This window comes from Henckelia pumila, chromosome 3, assembly GCF_033568475.1.
Source record: "Henckelia pumila isolate YLH828 chromosome 3, ASM3356847v2, whole genome shotgun sequence".
NCBI classification, from domain to species: Eukaryota; Viridiplantae; Streptophyta; class Magnoliopsida; order Lamiales; family Gesneriaceae; genus Henckelia; species Henckelia pumila.
In genome coordinates, this window is record NC_133122.1 from 180,364,691 (window position 1) to 180,389,656 (window position 24,966).

The 24,966-nt window shown below is 34.9% G+C and overlaps 1 protein-coding gene across 1 annotated transcript; it reads left to right on the forward strand.

Moving 5' to 3' along the window:
- The first annotated feature begins 4,669 nt into the window (after nt 1-4,669).
- On the forward strand, nt 4,670-8,092 carry LOC140887570 (uncharacterized). The gene is made up of 4 exons (XM_073294895.1): nt 4,670-5,061; nt 6,247-7,035; nt 7,543-7,590; nt 7,675-8,092. Exons 1-4 carry the CDS (start codon nt 4,873-4,875, stop codon nt 7,960-7,962), a joined length of 1,314 nt encoding a protein of 437 aa, XP_073150996.1. The 5' UTR covers nt 4,670-4,872; the 3' UTR covers nt 7,963-8,092.
- The last annotated feature ends 16,874 nt before the right edge of the window (nt 8,093-24,966 follow it).

Here is a 24,966-nt window from a genome sequence, read left to right on the forward strand (position 1 = left end):
AAAAATAAAATAATACAAAAATAAAAAAAAAACAACATTAATATTTGGAATTGAAAAAATATATCAATAATGTTACACAATAACAAATAATAAATGTCACAATCAAACAAATCATATAAAATTTTGATGTTAACTATTATATTTTTGATAAAAAATCATATACCCAAATAATATAAATAGATGGTAATAATACATCAAATATTAATTTTAAATTTAAAAAAAAAACAATATTTAAAAATAAGTGTTTTTATGCCAATAATTATAAAAAAGTGCAAATTTTATTTTTTACAAAAATTGTCGGGTCGGGCCTGCCCTCCCCTTCCCAACCCGTGGTCCGTTTGGGTTGGCTCATTTAGCCCACCTCCAAATGGGCCAATAAAACCATAATCCAACCCTTCAATTTTTCATGGGACAGGTTGGCCCGACGGAGCTGACCCATTTTGACAGCTCTATTCGTAGCGTCTGAACTCCATCTATAGATAAAGGTATGCAACTTCATTTCAAAGGCACATTTCTCTAAATTCTCTATTGATTCAATCTATCTAGTGGACTAGTCATACTATGAGGGTCCGACGATAGTGAGGTATTTCTGAAATAGCGGCAGAGTTGTGATTAGAATCAAGGACTATCGACATCAGCGGTCTAACGACAGACGAAGGTGTGATCCGAGAATCCTATTAAAAAATAGAAATATTTGTTAGCTTAGTAAAGACTTCTAAAACATGATTAGTGATATGATAATTACTTGACTATATGCTTTGAACCTAGACCCTGATTGTGCTCGAATTATCACGTAGAGGCACGTAAAGTACTGATCGAGATTTTCAGCTGATGCATACTTATATGTTGCATTTATGTGACATGATACATGTTTTACTGTTTTATATACATAATACATATTCACATACACATTAAGTCGTATCTCTTTCGAGATAGTCTTTCTCGTATGATCGCTCAGCCATACACCCATTATATTGTCTGACAGCGGGAGTTTCGAAGATGACACAGACTGATACTATGGTGATCTAGACGAGTGTGTGAGCCACCCCGTGATTGAATTCTCAGATGTTGCCATATACTTATTGGCGCATAGTCTGAGCAGGACTTGGTAGTTGGCCAATTACCTAGTCATCTCATGTTGAATGCATTATATTAGTTTTGTATACTCATACCTTTGTACTGAGTGATCGTCGCTCGCATCCTTGGTGTTACCTTGAACACCCCATTCCACAGCGCATGTCTCAGATTGGACGAAGCGGGAGATCGAGACAGAGTTAGCTGCAGGACTAGGGGCTGTTGGGAAGTTATCCGCATACAATTAGTTTTTATTAACACGGTTGTATGAATTTTTAGTATCGATTTTATTCCTTCGGTTTATATTATACTAAGTTTTAAGTTTCCGCAATAAACTCTGTTATTTAATTATTTTGGTTATTAAGCTAATTGCATATTTAAGACTGCTAGTTAGTAGTTGATTCGGACTGAGTCACTACAATTATAATCAGTTATAGTTTTCACAAATACTCATTTGATAATGTCTTTCGGTAATTTTATGATACAGATCTCGTATTCAACATGATTCATGAATAAAGTATTACTTTTAATGTCAAAGTGTTATAATTCATTATAGATATGAGTCGAGTCGACACGTTTCACGAAAATAATTATGTGAGACTGTCTCTGAGAAGACCTGCTCGATATTTTTTTTGCCTATAAATAATCTCTTGATGATAGTGTTACGGGAATGTACGTCTTTTCTCTTTATTACTTTTGTCACGTGTTTATTCATGTAACGCTTAAAAAAAAAAACACGCACACACACACACTTTTTAGTGTTTTTGTAAAATGAAATAAAGGTTTAACAAATATTTATAGTAAGATTCTTAAACTTGTATGTATATGTGTTTGTCTAAATCCGAAGTATAAATTGTATAATAAGAAATTTGTATCGAATGTTTTTTTTTTTTTTAGTTTCATGAATCTATTCATCATGGTATTTTCCAATTCTTTTATGACAAATGTGCTTGTGTCCACCTCTAATGCCAAGTATAGTAGTGGTTAACACATCACAATTGGATAACATATAATAGGAACATGACGAATATCAAGTATAAGACCTTGAGTAATTGGCCAATTCTTTCCCTCTTAGAAATCATTAGTTTATTCGAGTTTTTTTTTTAAAAGAAAGATATCATTTATTTTGTACAATCTATTATTCTATACCATATCATATCATTTCCTCCGTTCCACTGATATAAAACATAAGCAAAGTGTATCCACCGTTCTACTGATATAAGCACAATTTATTTCTCATACAGATTAAGAAAATATTTGAAAAAAAAAAAAATTTATAAAAAAATTTTCATTTTATTCTTATTTAATAAATATTTTAATATAATAAAATAATTTTAAAATTAGTTAATGATATTAGTTTAATAAGAATAAATTGGTAAAAGAGCATGAAATATAACATTAAATATGAAACTAGACTATATATTTATGACAAATGAAAAAAAAAAACGTAGTTTGTAGCCTAAATGAGGAGGAGATATATAGTATATTTGATAAAGAATATACCCCTTAAAATAATCTTCTCGTGTCTTATTTCTTTTAGTTTTCCTTTTATATCTTATCTTATAAAAAATTAAAAATTACTTTAAAAAATCACCTTTTGTTATATAATTATTAAATTACTTTACTTTACAAATTAAATAGTTATTTCTTTTATACGGTCAATGTTGGAAATAACCTACAAAAATAAGTTTCGTATAGTCTATAGACATATATTTTAAAAAGTTTTTAGTGTTTTACAATCGAAAAAACTTAGGCCATGATTCTAGAATGGAATAAGGCAAGAATGAAATCAATTTTGGAATGAAGTAAGAATAAGAATGAAATCATAGGTATATTTCATTCAAATTATCGGTACCAACAAAATGAAACAAGAATAAAATATAATTATCAAATAATTTCTTAAATAAAACTAAAATGAAATTATTATTAATTATCAAATAAATTCTTAAATAAAATTCAAAATAATAACGATTAAAATGTTATTGTTATTATTAAATAATTAAATTTATAGATATTAATACTTTATTAATTATCATACAATTATTAATATAAATTTTATTATTATTAGTATTTTTAAAAACATAATTTTATTTCATTAAAATATTATAATAATTATTATTTAACAACAATTTTTATTTTATTATTTAATTTTGTATTATTGTTACATGATTATTAGTTATAATTAAATATTATCATCATTATTCATTTATCATTACATTTTTATATTTATAAATGATAGTGATGTGTGATAATATTATTATTTTCGTGATTATTATTATTATTATAATAAAGATATAGATTTATATTGGTGAAACTAATAAAGAAAAGATTAAACATGGAAGTAGTGGGAGTGGGAATGAGCAGATAGATGTATGACTATTACCATGAATATGAGAATGATCATTTCCATGGGAATGTACATTCCCGTCCATTTTCCAAAAGAAAACCAAGTATTGATGTAATGAATGAGATGAGAATGTCTATTCTATTCATATCTCGCTCTCACCTATCAAGCATGTCCTTAATGTACACGTTTGAACAAAAATTTTATTTATAAAACGTTATTATAAAAGTGTTTTTTAAAAAATTTTTAGAAAATGTTTTTTTTAAGAATAAATATGTTTCTCGACAACTATTTTATAAATTTTTTTTTAACATTTCAAAAGTAATGTTCATCTTTGTCTTCCATAGTTACATTATAAAAACATATCTCAAGTGTTCTTTAAAAATTATACTTGGTGAACACTTTTTGAAAAATATATTTCAAAAGAATTTCACAAAAAAATAATCCAAACACATACTTTGAGTTTTTTAACTTATAAAACATTAAAAACGTTTTTAAAGTACACGTCCAAACGAAATCGAAATGTTAATATATTTTTATATAATAGTTATCCAAAGTCAAAACACATATTTATTATTAATAAAAACTTTTAAAACATTTTATAATTTTTTTAAAAACATTTTTTTTATATAAAAAACCGTTTTATAAACACTTGTTCAAACAGAGTCTAAGTATATATATATATATATATATATATATATATATATATATATATCTTATTGTCATTTGTAAAGTCTTTTTAATTAATTAATTTTCGAATAATTGGTAAAGTTTGAGATGAATTTATTATTCCTAATTTAATTCATAACAAAACCAAAATTATTGCGTAAATTAATCATTTTATATGATTTTCTTTTTTGTAACCTTTTGATATTTATCTTATTTATCAAAATGTTTACTTTCTGATCGTGCCCTTGATATTTTTTTGTTTTTTTTAAAATTTTACCATTTTTTTTTGTTTTCGATTAAAAAAAATACAAACACGTAAAACGTAGACAGAGGATCACTAGTTTAATATATGCATATACATAGACACATGAACAAGTTAGTTGCGTACAGATGATCACTTTGTTTAAAATAAATTAGTGATTGTGAAAACTAATTATTAATTTTAAAAGAATTATAAAGAGCAAAAGGTGGAGAGAGTCTCGTCCGGAAGGCCACCTTTCACCTCACTACTTCCAGAAATTATTAATTAATAATTAATTACTAATTATTATATGTGATGACAATTAATCGAACAGAAAACGCATTTAACGCAATAATTGTTATTCTTTTTAGCTCGCTCCTCCATTCCCACTTTTCCTCCCGATCTTCATCTACCATATCCAACCAAATTTAGGCATATTATATTTCAATTTTTGGATTGGGGATCCATCATCAAATCAGTAGAGAGGGATATTCGATCGCCTCGTTGTTGACTGGGGATTTGTTGATTCGCATTAGCTACGACCATGTCTGGTTGCTCCTCGTCGTCTTCAGGATCCGAAGAAGAGGATGAAGGAATCGATTCGTACAGAAAAGGTGGGTATCATGCGGTCAGAATCGGCGATTCATTCGCCGGTGGTCGATACATCGCCCAGAAGAAACTTGGATGGGGCCAGTTTTCCACCGTTTGGCTCGCCTACGATACTCAGTCGTCCGTGAGTGCTTCTTTTTAAGTTGCGGCCTTTTGGTCCCTGTTTTATCGGGATTGTTGATTTTCTGTCATCTTGCCTTTTGGATTTGTTTTTCCGAGTGATGCAGCTCGAATTCCTTTTCTGTTTATGGGTTGATTTTTTGTTAAATTAGCTCGGCCTATTAGCTTGACTTTCGATGTCAGATCGAATCTTGTTCTGGGTGGTGTTGTTGCCTCCAGTGATCCGTCCTTAATTTATGATAGAACGAGTGCGACCTAGAAAGTTGACTCTCTAGCATATTTGATGAGGTGGTGATTTTAGTTACTTCTGAGAAGGAAATGTGGCCACCTTCAAAGCATCAATGTAATATAGTGGCTATTTAAGTTCTTACCATAAATGTAGTTGAAAAGGTATTAGTTGGTGCCTCCTGTATGATCAATTGGGCACTTAATAACCACACCTTCATTGTAACATGTCATGTTTTGTACCAGCTCAGCAGATATGGTTTCCTATTCCTGCAAGAAACTTAGGGAAGTAATAGGAGGCCTCAATTTGTTTATTTATTTTATTTGTTTTTTTTTTTTGTGTAAATTTTTTCTTCACGAAATTAAATAGTACTAATGGAAGCATTGATGTTAATTTATTGTACAACATTTTAATCCCTCATTGGTTCTGCAAACTATCACGGCGTGGCTAAGGAGTTTGAGGCCTTAAGGAGGAATGACCTAGGAAAAATCTATTACGGATCAATGCTGGTAATATGGTAGTGTTTATACTTCTGGCTAGATCAAGGTCTATGCACTGAATGTTGAAAGGTGGATGAAAACTTTAAAAGTGGGTCGCATAATATTTTCAAGGAAATGCAATGGAAGCGTGTAGGGATGAGCTTGAGATCTCTCCTATTTAGGATGACCGACCTTTTGAATCTGGGTTCTCCTCTTAGACAGTTCGACTTATAGTCTGATTTATAACCAAGGACATTCATCCCACCAAAGAAGCTTGAAATCTGCAGAGAATTGTTGTGGCTTAGCCGCTTAGAATTGGATATGGTGAACAGTTTTTAAATTGTAACGATATTCGTCACTTCCTGATCAACTTAACATAATTTATCGTACTTCTGTATGATTTACAGTTCCAGTGGCATGTTTGAATGTTTGATGCCACACCTTTGTGAATTTTCTAAAGTTTTGTTTGTTTGGTTTCTTATAGAAATATGTCGCATTGAAGATACAGAAAAGTGCACCACAATTTGGTCAAGCTGCTCTTCACGAAATTGAAGTCCTTTCTGCTGTCTCTGCTGGTGATGGCGCAAATACTAAGTGTGTCGTCAACTTGGTGGACCACTTCAAGCATGCAGGCCCAAATGGCCAGCATTTATGTATGGTCCTGGAATTTCTTGGGGATAGTTTATTGCGCCTCATCAAGTATAACCGCTATAAAGGTCTTGAATTCAATAAAGTGAGGGAGATATGCAAGTGTATTTTGACTTCTCTTGATTACCTGCACAGAGAACTTGGACTTATACACACAGACTTGAAGCCTGAAAACATTCTTTTATATTCAACCATTAATCCTTCTAAAGATCCAATTAGGTCAGGAATGACTCCAATTCTTGAAAGGCCAGAGGGTAACCCCAACGGGGTAGTGTCCATAAATACTATTGAGAAAAAACTAAAACAAAGGGCAAGAAGAGCAGTTGCAAGGATATCAGAGAGGCGAGCTTCCATGGGAGGAGTAGGAGTGATGCCAAAACCTGCTAGAAGCTTAGAAGGGATCGACATAAGATGTAAGGTTGTAGATTTTGGAAATGCATGTTGGGCTGATAAGCCAATTGCTGAAGAAATCCAAACTAGGCAATACAGAGCTCCGGAAGTCATACTTCAATCTGGTTATTCGTTTCCTGCTGATATGTGGTCTTTTGCTTGCATTGCTTTTGAACTTGCCACGGGTGAGATGATGTTTACTCCCAAGACTGGACAAGGCTTCAGTGAGGATGAGGTACTGCATTTAGATTTGATTTGATTTGATTCTAAATTGCTATTGCGTGAATGAGATGTCGATCGAAAGAAACCCATATAGTTTGTGTAACTTACGAAGTTTGTAGTTATGTTTCTCTTTCAGAGATAATTAAAGAATTCTATGTTTTGATGGACAAAAGTATTCAACTGCATCTAGAACTCTTGATTCATTTGTAATTGCTATAAATGCTTTAAATTTTACTCTTGAACTTGCAGGTTAAATGTCATTTGTTGCCATTTTTGAAAAGTTGACTTGGCTAGTTTTATTGTCCCAGCACCTTACTTTAAGGAATAAACTGAACATTGTTTGCTAATTTCAAATCCTCACTGTCTTAGGCATTTCACGATGTTTCATCTTCAAGCCCCCAAAAAATTTGTTGATGAGCTACTTTTGAATCCTTAACATTACTTTAATTATTTATAAACTGGAACGACCATATGTGATCGCACTCAATTTCTTGTATGATACTGATGTGTGATGTTGCAGGATCACCTCGCTTTAATGATGGAGCTCCTTGGAAAGATGCCACGAAAGGTACATGCATATTGTTCTCTATACTAGTAAACTACGTTTTCGACAACTGTTGCTCAGTCTGGATTCCTACTGCTGAAACTTTAGATTGCCACATGTGGAGCACGGTCCAAAGATTACTTTGACAGATATGGCGATCTGAAGAGGATCAGAAGGCTAAAATACTTGACGCTTGATCGACAACTTGTTGAAAAATTTAAAATATGTGGCGACGATGCTCGTGAATTTGCTGATTTTCTCTGCCCCATTCTTGATTTTGAGCCTGAGAAGCGACCAAGTGCACAACAATGTCTGCAGCACCCGTGGCTCTGTGCCAACAAGCAGAAGAACAATGAGGTGAAGAGTGAATCTAGAGTTGAAAAGCTTAATATTTGAATGACCCACACCTCCTAATTAATTTCGCTAGCGATGTCGGAAACAGATGGTTTGCCACATGTATGAGTTTCTTATCGTTTATTTTTGGATGTTGCCAACAAAATCTTGATTGTATTTGATTTATTTACTAGCTACGAGGTAATACAGCATATGATTTGAAAATGATTACACGTTAAAAACAGACAAAGAAACTGATTTTCAGTTCGAATATGATACAAGATTTGTATACATACATGATCCATACCTCTGTTCTTAGAGGTTAAATTTGGTTTTGCCCTTTCATAACGGGAGAATACGATAGATTGAGGTTTAGCATAAGGGTGAAAAAAACAAAAGAGTTATGACCTTATGATTTTTCCTAAAATCTAAAAATTTTACCAAACTTTTGTAAGGACTCGTTTCGATTTTTTGTATCCAGAGTATCGACCAAGCCTCATCGCAAACGTTTTAAATGGGTTTATACACTCGAATGATTTAACCAGAGGATTTAAATAGAGGGTAAACTTGTGTTAACTCTCCAAATTCAATACTTAAGCTTGTATGAGAAAAATATATCTTTACATGTTCACAAAAATATGTTTTTGCACTCCTTATCATAACATATTTTTTTCACGAGTGAAATAAATACAAATCATTGAAAAAAACAGTATTAATATATGATATTTTTTAAATATCAACTACTTTAGAGATGTTTGGATGAGCTTATTAGCTCTCCAAAATAGCTTATAAGCTGTTTATGAGCTTATAAGCTCTCCAAAACTGTTTGGTAATTTTTTTTAGAAACAACTTATAAGCTGTCAAAATAAGTTGTTTGATAGCTTATAAATTTTTTTTAAAAAAAGTAGATACACTCTTACGTTTTAAGAAAAAATCTTTTTTTAATATTTTATTTCCCACTATTATCCTTTTATATTTTCATTTATCTCCAACATGTCCTTCGCATATGATTTTTTTTATATTTTTATACGATATATTGATGTAATTAACCTAAATAATATAATTGGGCATAATGTTGAAAATTAATAGCACGTGGACATAATTATTACGATGCAATTATTGAGTAATTTTAAAAATATTATAACTTTAAATATTTTTAAAAACAAATTCAAAGCATAGATTTTTATAAATTAAAATATAAAATAGTATATATATAATTTAAATAATGTTTTGTTGATCATTTTCTTATAATTTTTAAAAAAACTAAACTATTAAAATATTATTATTGAGTAATTTTAAAAATATTACATATTTTAAAAAAATATTTAGCGTACGATTTTTATAAATTAAAATATAAAATGGTTTTTATTTAATTTTAACATTTATCATAAAATTTTAAAATTATTTTCGTATATATATATAATATTTACATCACCTTCATATTATTATACCATTTTGGTAATTTTGACAATAAAAAGATCTTATAAAACCAAACACATCAACATATTTAAGTTGTTTAAAATAATTTCATCCAAACACTTTAACAACTTATTTTTAAATTAGAGGGTGTTTGGGAGAGCTTATAAGTTGTTTCAGAGCTTATAAGCTATTTAAGTTTGTTTGGTAAATTTTTTGTCAAACAACTTAAAGGCTGTCAAAATAAGCGGTTTTTAAAAAAGTAAGGGGAATGTACTTTTTTCAAAAAAGATCTTATTTTGATATTTTACTTCACCATATTATTCTTATATATTTTATTAAATTCTCACAACGCCCTCTGTCTATTTTTTATACATAATTTATCAATTTTTTTTCTAAATTAAAATTAAAATTAGTTTTATTTTTGTAATATATGTTTAATATTTATAATAAATTTAAAAGTATTTTTAAATGTATGTTACTATTTAAATTATTTTTATAGTATGTTACCTATTTTGATAATTTCAACAATAAAAAGATCTTATAATACAAAACACATCCACATCTTTAAGTTGTTTAAAATAAGTTCATTCAAACACTTTAACAATTTATTTTTAAAATAAGACCTGACAGCTTATAAGCTGTTTTTAATAAGTTTAGACCTAACAACTTATAAGCTCCTAAAACAGCATATAAGCTCATACAGCTTATAAACTGTTTTTAATAAGCTTAACAAAACACTCATAGTACAAAAGACAAGATGAGGCGAAAATCGATTAAAAAAACATTGAAAATTAAATTTTACCATGAATAAGTAATATTATAACATTTTTGTCTTCCTTTTTTTTAATAATAATTATTTAGGATTATTAAAAAAATAATTATTATTTAGGACAAATGAAAAATTTACCCTAAATACAATTTGATGGATCTTTCCCCTTACCATTTGTGGATACCACATCATCATTTCAATATTTTATCTTTCAAATATCCTATATTTCACAATCAAATATCCGACCAACCAAATATTTATGGATCAGATCCCACAATAACTTTATTATTATTCATTTATTTTTTATTTAAATAAAATGATTTATAAGTTCTAATTATTTCTTTAATTAATTTCATTTATACCCAACTTCCCCAATAACTTTGTCATTAATATTTTTTATTTAATATTGATTTTTTTAATTTTTTTTGAAAATTATATAATATAATTAATTTAATATTAATTATTAAAAAAACTAGGATAGTACAACATGGCAGTAAAAAAAATTGACAAATTACAAATTTTAATACACCAGTGAGGACACCATTTTTTATACCATTTTTACGCTCATTCACGTTTGCTTCAGATTTCTTATTTCTCATGATCCACCCACTCACCCACTCCACGTTTCACAGAAACTACTTTTTTTTTTCAAACCAAGAGAAATAACATTAAACCAAATCCTGCAAAATTACAGAGGAAATAAAAGTAGGAGAGGGCGTAGCCCTTCCTAACAGACCAGACATGGAAATCGCTTCCCTAGCCAAAACATGGGCAGCCTGGTTCGCTGATCTATACACAAAAACAAATTGACAAGACGAGAAATCCCTAGCAAGGATTTTACAATCATCCACTATTAAGCTTAATCTAAAAGAATCAGACTCTGAAGAATTATTTAACGCTTCAATGACCAACAGAGCATCAGATTCAACAATGATATGAGAAAAGTATAAACTTTTAAGCCAACTAAGAGCTTCTCGTATACTCAAGGCTTCTGCTACCGTGGCGTTAATGTGTCCCTGCAATCTACCATGAGTAGCAGCTACCACTACCCATAAGTATTACGAAGAACGCAACCATAGCCAAAATGAGAATAATTATCTATCACAGCAGCATCAACATTACACTTCAAAACATTTTCAGGAGGCTTTATCCACCTTCGAAACCCAAGCTGTGAAGTAGAAGAAGAGGGTTGAGCACCCACCTTAACCATTAACCATTGAGAGTGGATATTAAAAGCCGATTGGAAAATAACAGTAGCTAACTTGCACCTCCCATTCCAAACCACGTCATTTCTATTTTGCCAAACACACCACAAAATAGTTGCTGCTAAACCAATCTTGTTAAACTCACAATTGATAGCTAATTGATTCCACCAATCTGAAAAAAAACAACATAGAAGAAAGATTGCTACCTATTGGAGAAATGCTCCAGACATTTTTTGCAAAAGGACACGACAACAAAGCATGAAAATCGTCCTCTGTTTCATCATGACAAAGTGGGCACCACTCTGCCACCTCCACCCTACGACGCTGCAACGCTTTCAAAGTCGGCAAGCAAGAAGAAAGAATACTCCAAATGAAGTTTTTGATTTTTGCCGACACATTCAGTTTCCAAACCACCTTTCAATTGATACTGTAGTGGCCCGTAACCAAATGAAGAGATTAAGGAACTAATCGTATTTACTTAAGTTAAGTTCGGAGGCTCCATTGGTGAGTTCGGACGGTCCGAAGTTCGAGTTCGGATCCGAAGAGTGGTTCGGACGCTCTGAACGTGCTGCCAACAGTTGTCATGGATGACGTCATTGTGCTAACGTAAGCAATGACGTATTATCGGGTTCGGACGACCCGAAGTCAGGATCGGACGATCCGATCGTGTTCGGACGCTTCGAAGTCCAGTTCGGACGATCCGAACTCCGTCTATAAATAGGAAGGCCGAGATTCAGTTTTGAGCACACCGATCACCTCTTCTCTCTCGTTTCTTCAGTCTTCCAGCTTAGATCTAGGGCATTCTAGGCGTCCCGTTGGGAATCTGAAAGTGGCATAGCAGTCCAGGTGTTGTAGCGAAGTTGTGGCCTAGTTTTGAGGCATTCGACAGCAAAGGGCTAACGACGAACGAAGGTATAGCTTTTGCTTCCTAAAAATATTTAGGAGTATGCTTTAGCTTAGTTACGGCTTTTAGAGCGCTATAATTATAGTAGTATCATTTGGCAGTGTAGCGCGGATTGTAGGCGTAGACCTAGAGCTGGTAGAGCGCGCCTAGCATTTGAGGTACGAAAGTACTGCTCGAGATATCCTGACTGATTATGCATGTATTATGTGACTGCATGATTTATATGTCATTGATTTATGCTGCATTCATTTGCATATTGAGCTATCTCGTTCGAGATGCCTATAGTAGGGTTTTACCCTATCCTGTTAGTGGTTGGACTTCCATCGATTTGGGTCCGGCATATCCACTGGTATTTTGGTATGGGAGCCACCTCCTGCAGCGACGGCACAACGTGCTACATACCAGGGCACGGTCTGTCTCTGTTATCTGATCCTTGACCTCGAGTTTTTAGGAAGTTCACTTTGCATGCATGTATACTCATACTCTCGTGCTGAGCGTTTTATGCTCATGTCTCGTACTCTGTGATTCTGGACACCCTATTCCATGGGGCAGGTTTGCGATTGGACGAGGCGGGTGGATCCAAGAGGGGCTAGGCAATGGTTGATCAGCTGGAGCTTCGTTTAGGTTTTTATTATGTTGTTTTGGGTTTATACAGCTATTCGATTTGGTTGTATATTATTTTGGATATTTACAGATTTCTTTCCTTGGGATTGTATAAATGTTATGGTTTCCGTAGTTGAATTCCGATTTCTATTTAATTAAGTTAATTGCATGCCTAAGTTCTGTTTAGTAGGTGATCCGGATAAGGGTCACTACATTTATGGTATCAGAGCATGCATAATATTCTTGGGATTTAGATTCTGCATAAGGTAACCGTGAGGTACTTTTGTAGATGGCGAACTACGATGACCAGAGTAGCCATGGTAGTGGAGGTGGACGTTGGGGAGATGACGATCGTGAGCGCCGTCGGGACCGTCATCATCGTCGTCGTGATGAGGAACGTTTTAGCATGCGCCGATTCTTATAGATGGCACCTAAGCCCTTGGTTAGAGGTGAGTCTTCGGAGGATGTGGAGAACTGGTTAGACTGCATGGAGACGACTTTTCAGACTTTCCACTGCACCGAGGAGCAGAAGATGGAGACCCTTGGCTATCTTCTGGATGGGCGAGCTCGTAGGTGGTGGAGGTTTACTTCTGCACCCTTTGTTACGGCGAGAGGAGTGGCCACCTGGGCCGAGTTCCGCACAGCTTTTCAGAAGCCGTATTTTCCTCCTGCACTCCGTCAGTTGAAGGCGGGCGAGCTACCGAGTCTGCGACAGGGAGACATGTCTATTGACGAGTATCAGCAGAAGTTCTTTGATCTGCAATCCTATTGCCCCGAGATTGCTGACAGCTCTGAGATGAAGTATAATCTGTTCCTTCAGGGCCTTAACCCTGAGATCCATGATCATGTGACGGTCGGTGATGACATGTCCTACGAGGGTTTGGTGAGCCGTTGTCACCAGGAAGAGGACAACATTTGGCGGAACAGGTCTTTCTCTCAGTCGAAGCCTGCTAGTTCTTTGGGTCCCCGTGCCCAATCTTTCAAGAAGTCCGGATCTACTTCTTCCTCTGGTTCTGAAGGTGTTGTTCGCTTTGGGAAGAAGGACAAGTGCGAACATTGCGGAAAGAACCATCCGTCAGACAAGTGCCATAGAGCTTCTGGAGCTTGTTTCCGATGTGGAGAGGTTGGTCATATCCGGAGGGATTGTCCACTATCTGGGGGAGGCGATTCTGGTTCAGGATCAGGTTCTCAGGCCACCGTTCAGCAGAGGTCGCAGGGACAGCCTGCTGGGAGTTCTCATTTGAGGCCGCGGGCTTCTGGTCAGGTGTTTGCCTTGAGGCATGATCATGCTGTGGAGGAGAATGAGAAGGTCATCGCAGGTACATTTCTACTTTATGGTATACCTGCTATCGTACTTATTGATACTGGTGCATCTCATTCCTTCATTTCTGCACGTTTTGTTAAGAGGCATAAGTTACCATGCATTGCACTAGATGTAGTAGTTTCTGTTTCTACTCCGACGGGTCAATCTGCTTTGGCCAAGAGTTTAGTGATGGGTTGCCCTTTAGAGTTCGAAGGGAACATTTTGTTGGCGAATCTCATGGTCCTTGCGATGGACGATTTCGATTGTATTCTGGGGATAGACATGCTGACTATCTATCGAGCTTCAGTGGACTTCTATCAGAGATTAGTACGCTTTCATCCGGATGAGAGTGATAGCCGGTTTTTCTATGGTGAGGGAGCGCGACCCCCGATGCCTTTGGTACCAGCTGTGAGAGCCTGTCGAGCTCTAGAGTCTGGCGGGGAAGGCTACCTTATCTATGCAGTTGATTTGTCCGCTGAGAGTATTGTGATAGAGAGTATTCCTGTTGTGGATGAATTCCCAGATGCATTTTCAGATGAGATTCCGGGTTTTCCTCCTGCTAGGGAAGTCGAGTTTGGCATAGAGTTGATGCCGGATACTTATCCTATTTCTCGAGCACCGTATCATCTGGCTCCGTCAGAGATGCGTGAGTTGAAGAATCAGTTACAAGATCTTTTGGACAAGGGGTACATTCGTCCTAGTGTATCTCTTTGGGGAGCTCCTGTTCTTTTTGTAAAGAATAAGGATGAGTCTATGCGGTTATGCATTGACTATCGGCAGCTAAATCGAGTTACTGTGAAGAACAAGTATCCTTTGCCTCGTATTGATGACTTGTTTGATCAGCTGCAGGGTACTTCGGTTTACTCCAAGATTGATTTGAGATCTGAGTATCATCAGTTGAGAGTCCGAGATCAGGATATAGCCAAGACTGCATTCCGTACTCGCAGCTACCACTACCCAGAATACAATCGAAATCGTCCATCGCAAGGACCATGAGATTCGCCAACAAAATGTTCCCTTCGAACTCTAAAGGGCAACCCATCACTAAACGCTTGGCCAAAGCAGATTGACCCGTCGGAGTAGAAACAGAAACTACTACGTTTAGTGTAATGCATGGTAACTTATGCCTCTTAACAAAACATGCAGAAATGAAGGAATGAGATGCACCAGTGTCAATAAGTACGATAGCAGGTATACCATAAAGTAGAAATGTACCTGCGATGACCTTCTCATTCTCCTCTACAGCCTGATTATGCCTCAAGGCAAACACCTGACCAGAAGCCCGCGACCTCAAATGAGAACTCCCAGCAGGCTATCCCTGCGACCTCTGCTGAACGGTGGCCTGAGAACCTGATCCTGAACCAGAATCGTCCCGCCTAATGGTGGGTTGCGGGTTGGCCCGCCAAAACCCACCAATTTACATGTAAGCCCGCAGGGTTAGCCCGTCCCGCCACTTAAAAATGTCGCAGATCTGTGTTTACTCCGGCAATGTTGAAGATCTGCATTGACGTGGGTTGAAGCGAATTGTCTATCTTTGTGCTCAAAGTGAAATTTTCACAGATTTGCAGGTTAGATTTAAGTTTTGAAATCTTTTAAATTTTGGGCGAATAAATTATTGTCATAGCTTGATGTATGTCTTACAAATTTAAAAGGTTGAATTGATGGAATTATTTGAGATTTTTTATGATTATAGAGGTGGTGTTGAGTTTTTGTGCATTGGGTTAGTTTTACAGATTAGCGTATGAATATCAATTTTTTCGTCTGTTGTTGGGAATGCAGTTCATTTGATCAACATTTGTGATAGATTAGCTGATATTTCGTATTGTTCTCGATTATAATGTTTTAATTCTTAATTTGGGGGTTTTAGTGCTGTATTATTACTGTGTTTGAAATTATTAGAATTAAAATCTAGTACTCTAAATTTGTTATTTTGTATTGTTTGTGTGTAATATATTAAGAAAGAATGTATTATGCTTCAATTTACTGTATTGAAAAGCATTTTTCTTTTGTAGTTTGAGAATGAAATCTGAAAGTGGTCCTTGCAATCTTTTGTTTTTGGGTTGCTGTAAATTCAAGCAACAGTTGTTTGTCATCTCAATCTTCAGTGGTTGTAGCTTGATAGATGTTTTTGCGAGTCTGAGCAAAAAATGTGCAAAAATATATCCGGAATCCATTATTCTTCAATATGTAGCTCCATTGCATAAGATGCTTGTGTCTTTGAATGATGATGATGATATCCTTAATATGATTTATCTTCATATATGTGTAAAGCTTACGACGATTGAATTGAGGGCAGAGAATAAAAATGAACACTTCAACAACTTGAATGATGGGAGGTAAAATACATTTACTATTATTTCCCGTATTTTCATTCTCCTATTTTGATTTGTTTAGTAACATGTTTAATAAAAAAATTAAAGGTAAAATATTGTAGATTGCTTTGTATAAATTATCAATTAGCTGTTTTAAACCAAGATTAATTTTTAAAAATTTTGAAATTTGTTTTTGTGGTTATTGTTCTTTTTTATCTTATTAATTGTATATTAAACTGGTAAGGGTTGATGAGGAAGACACGCAGTCGAAGAATGACAACGAGGTTGAACAGCCCCCTTGCGCCAATACTATAGATGCCTGGATTAATTGTATTCGTGGTGTAGGACAAACATTCAAGGGTGCTGGTGAATTTAGGAATTATTTGAAAAACTTTTCTGTTGGCACAAGACGTTCATTTATATAATTTAAAAATAACAGCGAGAAGATTATTGTGATTTGTAGTGAAAAGAGCTGCGATTGGAGAATTTATGCTTCAAAACATAAAAGAGACAATCTTTTTGCCATCAGAAAATGTAAACTGCAACATAATTGTGGTGAGAATAATCTACGTAGCCGAGGGCATCCTAGAGCCGATGCTCATTGGATAGCGAATGTTGTGAAAGGAAAATTGAGAGGAGAACCCTCTTATCGTCCGTGTACAATGCAGATGGACTTGCAAAGAGATTTTGGGGTAGAGTTAAAATATCGCAAAGTGTGGAAGGGTAAAGAGTTGGCGATGCATGATATTCATGGCACAGATTAAGGATACTATGATAAATTAAGATGGTACTGTGCTGCTGTTAAAAATACTAATTCTGGTAGTATTGTAGAGTGTGAGATTGAACATTTGACTAAAAAATTCAGACGTTTGTTCATTTGTTTTCATGCATGTGCCGTCGTTTTTGTTAGTGGTTGTAGGCCATTGATATTTTTGGATGGTACTCATATAAAAAATAAGTATAAAGGATGCATCTTAATTGCTGTGTCGAAAGATGCGAACGATGATCTTTTCACAATTGCTTATGCCATAGTAGATGCGAAGAATGATGCGAGCTGGGACTGGTTTTGTTATCATTTGAGTCGTGTGCTTCTTTATTATCAATGCATTCCATTCGACGAGTTCACATTTTTCTCGGAAAGACATCCCAGTATCATCAAGGCAGTGAATCAAGTATTTGTTGGGAGTCACCATGCTTATTGTTTGAGACATTTAGTGGATAATTTTGTTAAGCAGGTAAATTCAAAATTACGTATCCTTGAGCAATTTTACTTTAATGTTTTCATATTATTTAATCATTTTAAGCTCAATCTAAATTTTTATTAATTTTTTTTGGTGTTGAGAAGTTATCCCAGGCATAACAAAAAGCATTGGTCTTCGATATTCAAGAAAGTTGCGTATGCTCCGTCTTTTCAAGAGTACGAGCAATATATAAACAATATATTAAAGTCAATTCCACTTGCCAGAGGGTTTATTGTAAATTCTGATCAACAGAGTTGGGCCAATGCATTGTTTGTTGGCAATAGATGAGGTGTTATAAATAACAATATAGCCGAGTGTTGGAATAGTTGGGTTAGGCCAGCTCGTCATATGCCTATTGTTTATGGTTGATCACATACGCATGCATATAATGAAAATGATGCACCGACGACGTGAATCCACTTTACTCATGACCAAGGAATTAAGTCCAAGAAAAGATAAGTCTGTTGTAAGCGCATATATGGAATCCCGAACATTAAGAGTTCAGCGTTCGTGTGATTGAAAGTTTGAGGTTGTTGATAGTAAAAAGTCATTTGCCGTGGATTCAGTGGATATGACTTGTTCATTTAGAGTTTGACAGATCAATAAGATTCCGTGCAAGCATGCTTGCTCTGCCATTGAGGCTAAATCTATGTCTGTTTATGATTTTTGTGATAACTATTTCAAAATCGAAGTGTATCGCGCTGCGTACAAAGGACATATTAATCTTATCCCAACCTTTGACATCAATGAGTCATGTGTTGCTGAATCCGATATAATCCAAGCTCCTTCTGTGCGTAGTCAGCCCGGTCGTAGAAGGACGAAGAGAATATCATCGCAAGTTAATACACATGTCTCAACATATGGTTGTTGTCATGCGAGAGGACACAATAGACGCATTTGCAAAGAACCTATAGATTAGCTGTAATTGGTTAAAAATATGATGTTTCAATTATTTTTTATTTTCATAACTTTTTTAACAGAAATTATTCAGAAATTAATCTTGACTGTTCAAAAAATATGCAGGAAAAAGCGATTACTGGAAGGTGGTTCGAGCATGAAATTTCCCTTGAAAAGGCACACACGTTCGAGTGGAAGCATTGCTGGATTGCGCTTGGTTTGAGGCTTTTGTGGAACCATCTGCTGTCATATTTTAACTTGAGCTGGGTCGTAGTGTAGTTACGTGTATTGTGTTGTCTTAAGTTCTTCTGAAACCAACTCTGTTTATGGTAAACAAATATGTAATGTTTGAATTTGAGAAATGATCTTTGTCATTACTGTTTCAGTGAACGATGTCTTCTCAGTTAACTAATCAAATAAGTCGTTGCTTTAAATTTTCAAATGGCAGGTGCTAACTGATATGAATTTCGTACAACTTGTATTTAATATGGAATAAAGCTGCATAAATTTGGAACTTAATGTCTGATTATTACAATAAACAATGCTACAAGTAATATTAGCACAAGAACAAAACATGTGCAACCAAAACAACAGCATATTTCTATAACATGGTCGTGCACTGGTGCACTAGTAGGCTGGTTGTGTAGCGCTTCAGAGGACGAAAAATCATTACGCTTGTAATTCAACTGTTCCGTTGAATCATGGATGGAGGAGGATGCAGATTGTTGAGGCATTGAATACACGCAGCTCTCTTTACCTTACTTACTAGTGTTTGGTTTCAACTTTGACGATTTTTGAAGAGATTCACCGTGATAATCATCGTACCAGAAAAAGCGATTTTGATGTTGCAGCTCACGAGGACAGAGGTAATACAACTCTCCCGGGCCGGTCGAACGTGGTCCGACTCTTCGTAATATCATTTCTCCAAAACCACATAGACATTGTGGTGCAATCTTCATTTCCATTGTGCGCGATCTTAAAAACTGAAATTTTATTTTGAAAAGAAAAACCCTAACTAATCTGGAACCAAGAAGCGAATGGAAGAGATTATGTGTACCGACAAAGCTTAATAATGAGGGGTAGGTGGTGGTCAAAGTCTTTAATTGGTCAATGTCCACTAAAATAGTGTGCTGCTCGTGGCCCACAATGTATGTCCTACAATAGGAACAAATTGTTCTCGATTAAATGACCTTTATCCCATCCACTCGTGCTAGTTGTGCTCGATCTCGCGGTTATTTGTTCCTAAATTTGAGTGAAATTAAAGTAAATTATAGTCCTCAAATTGTTATCGTAGACGAGAAACAATCATATGAAGCATCTTGAAATATCCTTTTCAATTGTGTCATGCATAGTATTGTACAATCTTGGAGCATGTTCACAAGGACATGTAATCTTGTGCCGTAATTCAAGAAGATTGTTCCAAATTAGTAAAGTATTGTTCTACATAATTGAAATTTTGATCCAAAGCCACTTCCACTAGGGGAGTGTGATCTTCATGTCCCATAATATTTGTCCTACAATCGGAACACATTGTTCTCGATTGCATGATATTTATCCCATCGTTTTTTACTAGTTGTGCTCGATCTCTCGGTCACATGTTCTTAAATTTGAGTAGAATTAGAGTAAATTTCAGCCCTCAAATTGCTGAATTAGACGAGATAAAATCATATGAAACATCTCGCGGGTTTGGAATTTGGTAAATATACCACTATAGTATACATTGGTTGTTAGTGGACATCCACAAATGGTGCCCTGCTTGGGTCATTATCAATGTCTTCCTCCTACACCTTAGACAAAGTGGGGCACAAGACATTACAAGACAAACACTTGGGTGATGGTTCCACCATTCTCTAGAGATTGAAATATCCTCTTCAATTGTGTCATGCATCGTATTGTACAATCTTGGAGCATGTTCATAAGGACATGTCATCTTGTGCCGTAATTCAAGAAGATTGTTCCAAATTAGTAAAGGATTGTTCTACATAACTGAAATTTTGATCCAAAGCCACTTCCGCTAGGGGAGTGTGATCTTCATGTCCCACAATGTTTGTCCTACAATCGGAACACATTGTTCTCGATTGAATGACATTTATCCCATCATTCTTTACTAGTTGTGCTCGATCTCTCGGTCACATGTTCTTAAATTTGAGTGAAATTAGAGTAAATTTCATCCCTCAAATTGCTGAATTAGACGAGATAAAATCATATGAAACATCTCGCGGGTTTGGAATTTGGTAAATATACCACTATAGTATACATTGGTTGTTAGTGGACATCCACAAATGGTGTCCTCCTTGGGTCATCATCAATGTCTTCCTCCTACACCTTAGACAAAGTGGGGTACAAAACATTACAAGACAAACAATTGGGTGATGGTTCCACCATTCTCTAGAGATTGAAATATCCTCTTCAATTGTGTCATGCATCGTATTGTACAATCTTGGAGAATGTTCACAAGGACATGTCATCTTGTGCCGTAATTCAAGAAGATTGTTCCAAATTAGTAAATGATTGTTCTACATAACTGAAATTTTGATCCAAAGCCACTTCCACTAGGGGAGTGTGATCTTCATGTGCCACAATGTTTGTCTTACAATCGGAACACATTGTTCTCGGTTGAATGACATTTATCCCATCGTTCTTTACTAGTTGTGCTCGATCTTTCGGTCACTTGTTCTTAAATTTGAGTGGAATTAGAGTAAACGTCAGTCCTCAAATTGCTGAATTAGACGAGATAAAATCATATGAAACATCTCGCGGGTTTGGAATTTGGTTTAGACTAAATATGAAACAACTCACGTGTTTAGACTAAATATGAAACAACTCACGGGTTATCCACAAATGTTTCTCTATCACTGCAATCGCACCACACAAGAGAGATTATTCCATTTGTTTAGGATAATATTCTTAATATGTGATAATATATTCCTGAATTCAATTGTACAAAATATGAGGCTACTCGAACTTGTTTCTTCCCAAATGGAGTTTTACAAAATAATATAAACAGACTTACGTACTATAGATTATTCCATCAATCACAAAAGCTTACAAAGACAGTTGATCACAATTGTTTTTGAGCAATCCCCTTTCTTGAGATAAAATACTTGCAGTCAGTCGAGCACGATATGTGTCCATCTTCACTGTATTATGATATTCCCACATCTCAGCCGAGTCACAAGCTAGACACTCTACCCACATGCATGCAAAAACACCACAATCAAGCGATTCACCTTGATGACGCGTACGTTCTCTCAACACATTAGAGTCGGGTATGACAAAATTTGAATTATGGCGAACCCAACCAACCAGAAAACGTGCCTTCAAAGATAAAGATTATTAAAAAACATTCAGACAAATCACATGACATGACACAATAAAGACTCACCAAAGTTTTACACGACCCTAAGCTGAAAGAATCGGGAAGTGAATTCCACATTTTGAATATCCCCTCTTTTGCGTGAAATACTAGCAGAAACCAATGCACTTTGCTATTAATTGGAAAAATGAGGTATTTGCATCTCTTGAACATATCTCCGTTACTTTTCTGCAAACAAAACTTAGAGGCAGCGGAGAGTCCCGCAAAAAAGGAGTCGTAGTCATTGTTCTGGACCTTCATTTTTTTTTCCGACTCTTCCAAGGAGATTAAACACTTCTCTCTACGTTACACAAAATAAAATAACATTAAAAACCAGAAACTAACTCAAATGTATACTAACTCACCGATCACGCTTTTATATTTCTACTAACCTGCACCAAAGTATCCATGCAAAATATTTCATTTCTTTTATCCACACTGTATTTTTCCATCATGCGCATTTGAACATTGATAATTTCACGGCTAACAAGCTTACCAAACAAGAAACCACAGAACACGAACGCTGACATATGAACAATTTCATCTTGCCAAACATCGAGACTACAAAAATAAATGAATTCTGTTGTATTAAAAATGATTCTAAAAAAAGTGATAAAAAAATAGAGCGAGCTTTCAGTGAGAAAATTCATACGTGATGTCATCCCTAGAAAGATAATCCGTCAACAAATTTTTTTCTTTGGCAGTGGCTTCTTCATGTCCACAGAAATCTGTTCTACCTTGATATTGACTAGTCCACTGGTTACTCAAATCATTATTTTCTTCAAGTTCAACATCAATTATTTTTCCTCCATACGACAGAATACACAAACATGGTCAACATCAGTAACACGAAGTAAAATATAGGACCTCAAAATCAAATAACCAAGGTTTAAGTTGGTTTCGAGCAAAGTCAAACCTTTTTCCTGCCCTTCCTCTTGGGTGTGGTACTAGGTGGAGTAACAAACATTGATGGCTTTATTTTCTTCACTCGATCACCCCTCGTTTGAACATTATCGACGATGGAAGATTGGAAATTAGTTTTTTGCAACCTTCTTCAAATTATCATCACTCTCGTCGATCCCACCACTTTTTTCAGAGGTATAGTCACCAGTATCCATTTCAAACACATTGGTTAATGCATGTGTTGAAATATCAACCTCAGAAACATTATTTTCCTTAACGACTTTTGATACAAGATTATCCAAAAATTGATCAATCTCATTCAGATCCTCAGTACAAGAATTATGTCCATCGACTTCGGTACTTTTCGTTCCCACGTGACCACTTTCTGCATTTTTTTCACCCTCAGGCTCAACACCAACAACACTTTTTTCATTTCCAATATCCAATCCATCATCACATGCATCTTCACCTATCTTCAATTCACCAATATCTGAAACATTGGTCTTATCCAATTCACCAACAACACTTTTTCCCTTCACCGAGTAATCAACACAATTTTTGACAGACACATCAACAAAATCATATAACTTACCACCTAGGTCATGACTCACACTCAACTCCTCTTCCTCATTGGTTTCATTGATTCCATCAGCAGCTTCATCAACACTCAGATCATTATCAACTACAATATCCTTGCCTTTGCGATTTCGAGCAACTTCTTTCTCCAAAACCAGATTTTGTTTCAAATCAACCAGCTTCCTTTTAGCTCCAACTCTCACACGTTTCAACTGCGCACAAATTTTTTTCAACATTTTAATCTCAGCCATTTGTTTATTCACAGTTTTTTCTAGTTCACAATTATCTCTCTTGCCTCCTTGTTCCTTCGAAATCGGCAGCAACAACTACAACAATAAAGAATTTAATGAAGAATATTTCTCTTTTCTAAAACATGAAATAAAGGATGCTACTCAAATTAACTTGTTCTCCAACAACATTTCCTCCTCAGGAAAGGGATGTATTGACAAAACCTGATCCAAAAATAAATATATATAATGCAAAGCTCCAGCATTCGAAATATGATTAGTAAATAAGAAGATACCTTGGTTGACGATATGACATCAAAAGCCACTTCAACTTTCACATCATCCAACTGGATCTTGCTTCTTCCGAAACGAAACAGGCGGGGGCAGATATGAACACTACGTGGTACGACTAATGACGACACTCTCTCATAGAACCAAGCCTAAGCAAAAACTCATATAAGTAAACAAATTCAAAAAATTAATAGCACAATAACTGAGTTAATTATATACTCACCATCAATCCAACAGTGCAACCATCCAAATACAGTTTACTCTCTTGATTGTCTAATTCTCGGTATAAAAACCGAAACGCAGCATCTCCCCAACCAAACTCAAAAAAAGTGCTCAGTTCATCAATATAAGGAAAGATAAAAGCAGGAGTCATGTAATTATCAGTCGAGAATATTACAGAATTAAATATGAACAAAATGAACATTCGAACAAAATCATCAATGTCAGCTTCAACAGTACTACTCGCAAGTGAATCAAGCTTTTTTTTTTATAACAATCCTGTGAGTGTTGCTTATTTTTCCTCCGAAGTGTCGAGACAGAAAGCTTGATTCAAGCTTGAGGTCCAAATCAACTTGTTGACCTCTCTAATGCAAACCAAGCACGATGAAGAAGTCTCTTGTAGTGAAAGGAATTGAAATATCACCACCAACAACGAACGAGCATGAAAGACTATCAAATCTTTTAAACAGATAGTCTACACTGCCACTACTCACAGGTAGAACAGACATGTCTATCCATTTACCCACTGGAGTTTCTTTTATTCTGCTCATTTGTTCATTTCCTATGACCAGCTTCAACTCCTCCATAATTTTTTTACAATAGGCAGGGGAACATCGAGTAAATATAACCTTGCCACTTTTGATCGACTCAAAATCATCACATATTTCCTCTTCATCAGCCATTTCTAATATTTCAAAATCATTACAAAATTTATTCATTATAAAAATAACAAAATGAAATATTGCATAGAAAAGAACAAAAACTTCAAATTTGGGAACAATTGGGAATTCTGTACCGAAATTTATCGATTGTCCTCAACAATATAACATTATTGAATAGATA

Coding starts and splice junctions, on each gene's coding strand:
- LOC140887570 (XM_073294895.1), top strand. CDS start 4,873: ATGTCTGGTTGCTCCTCGTCGTCTTCAGGATCCGAAGAAGAGGATGAA. Junction 7,036..7,542: donor AAGGCTTCAGTGAGGATGAG/GTACTGCATTTA, acceptor GTGATGTTGCAG/GATCACCTCGCTTTAATGAT. Junction 7,591..7,674: donor TTGGAAAGATGCCACGAAAG/GTACATGCATAT, acceptor CTGAAACTTTAG/ATTGCCACATGTGGAGCACG.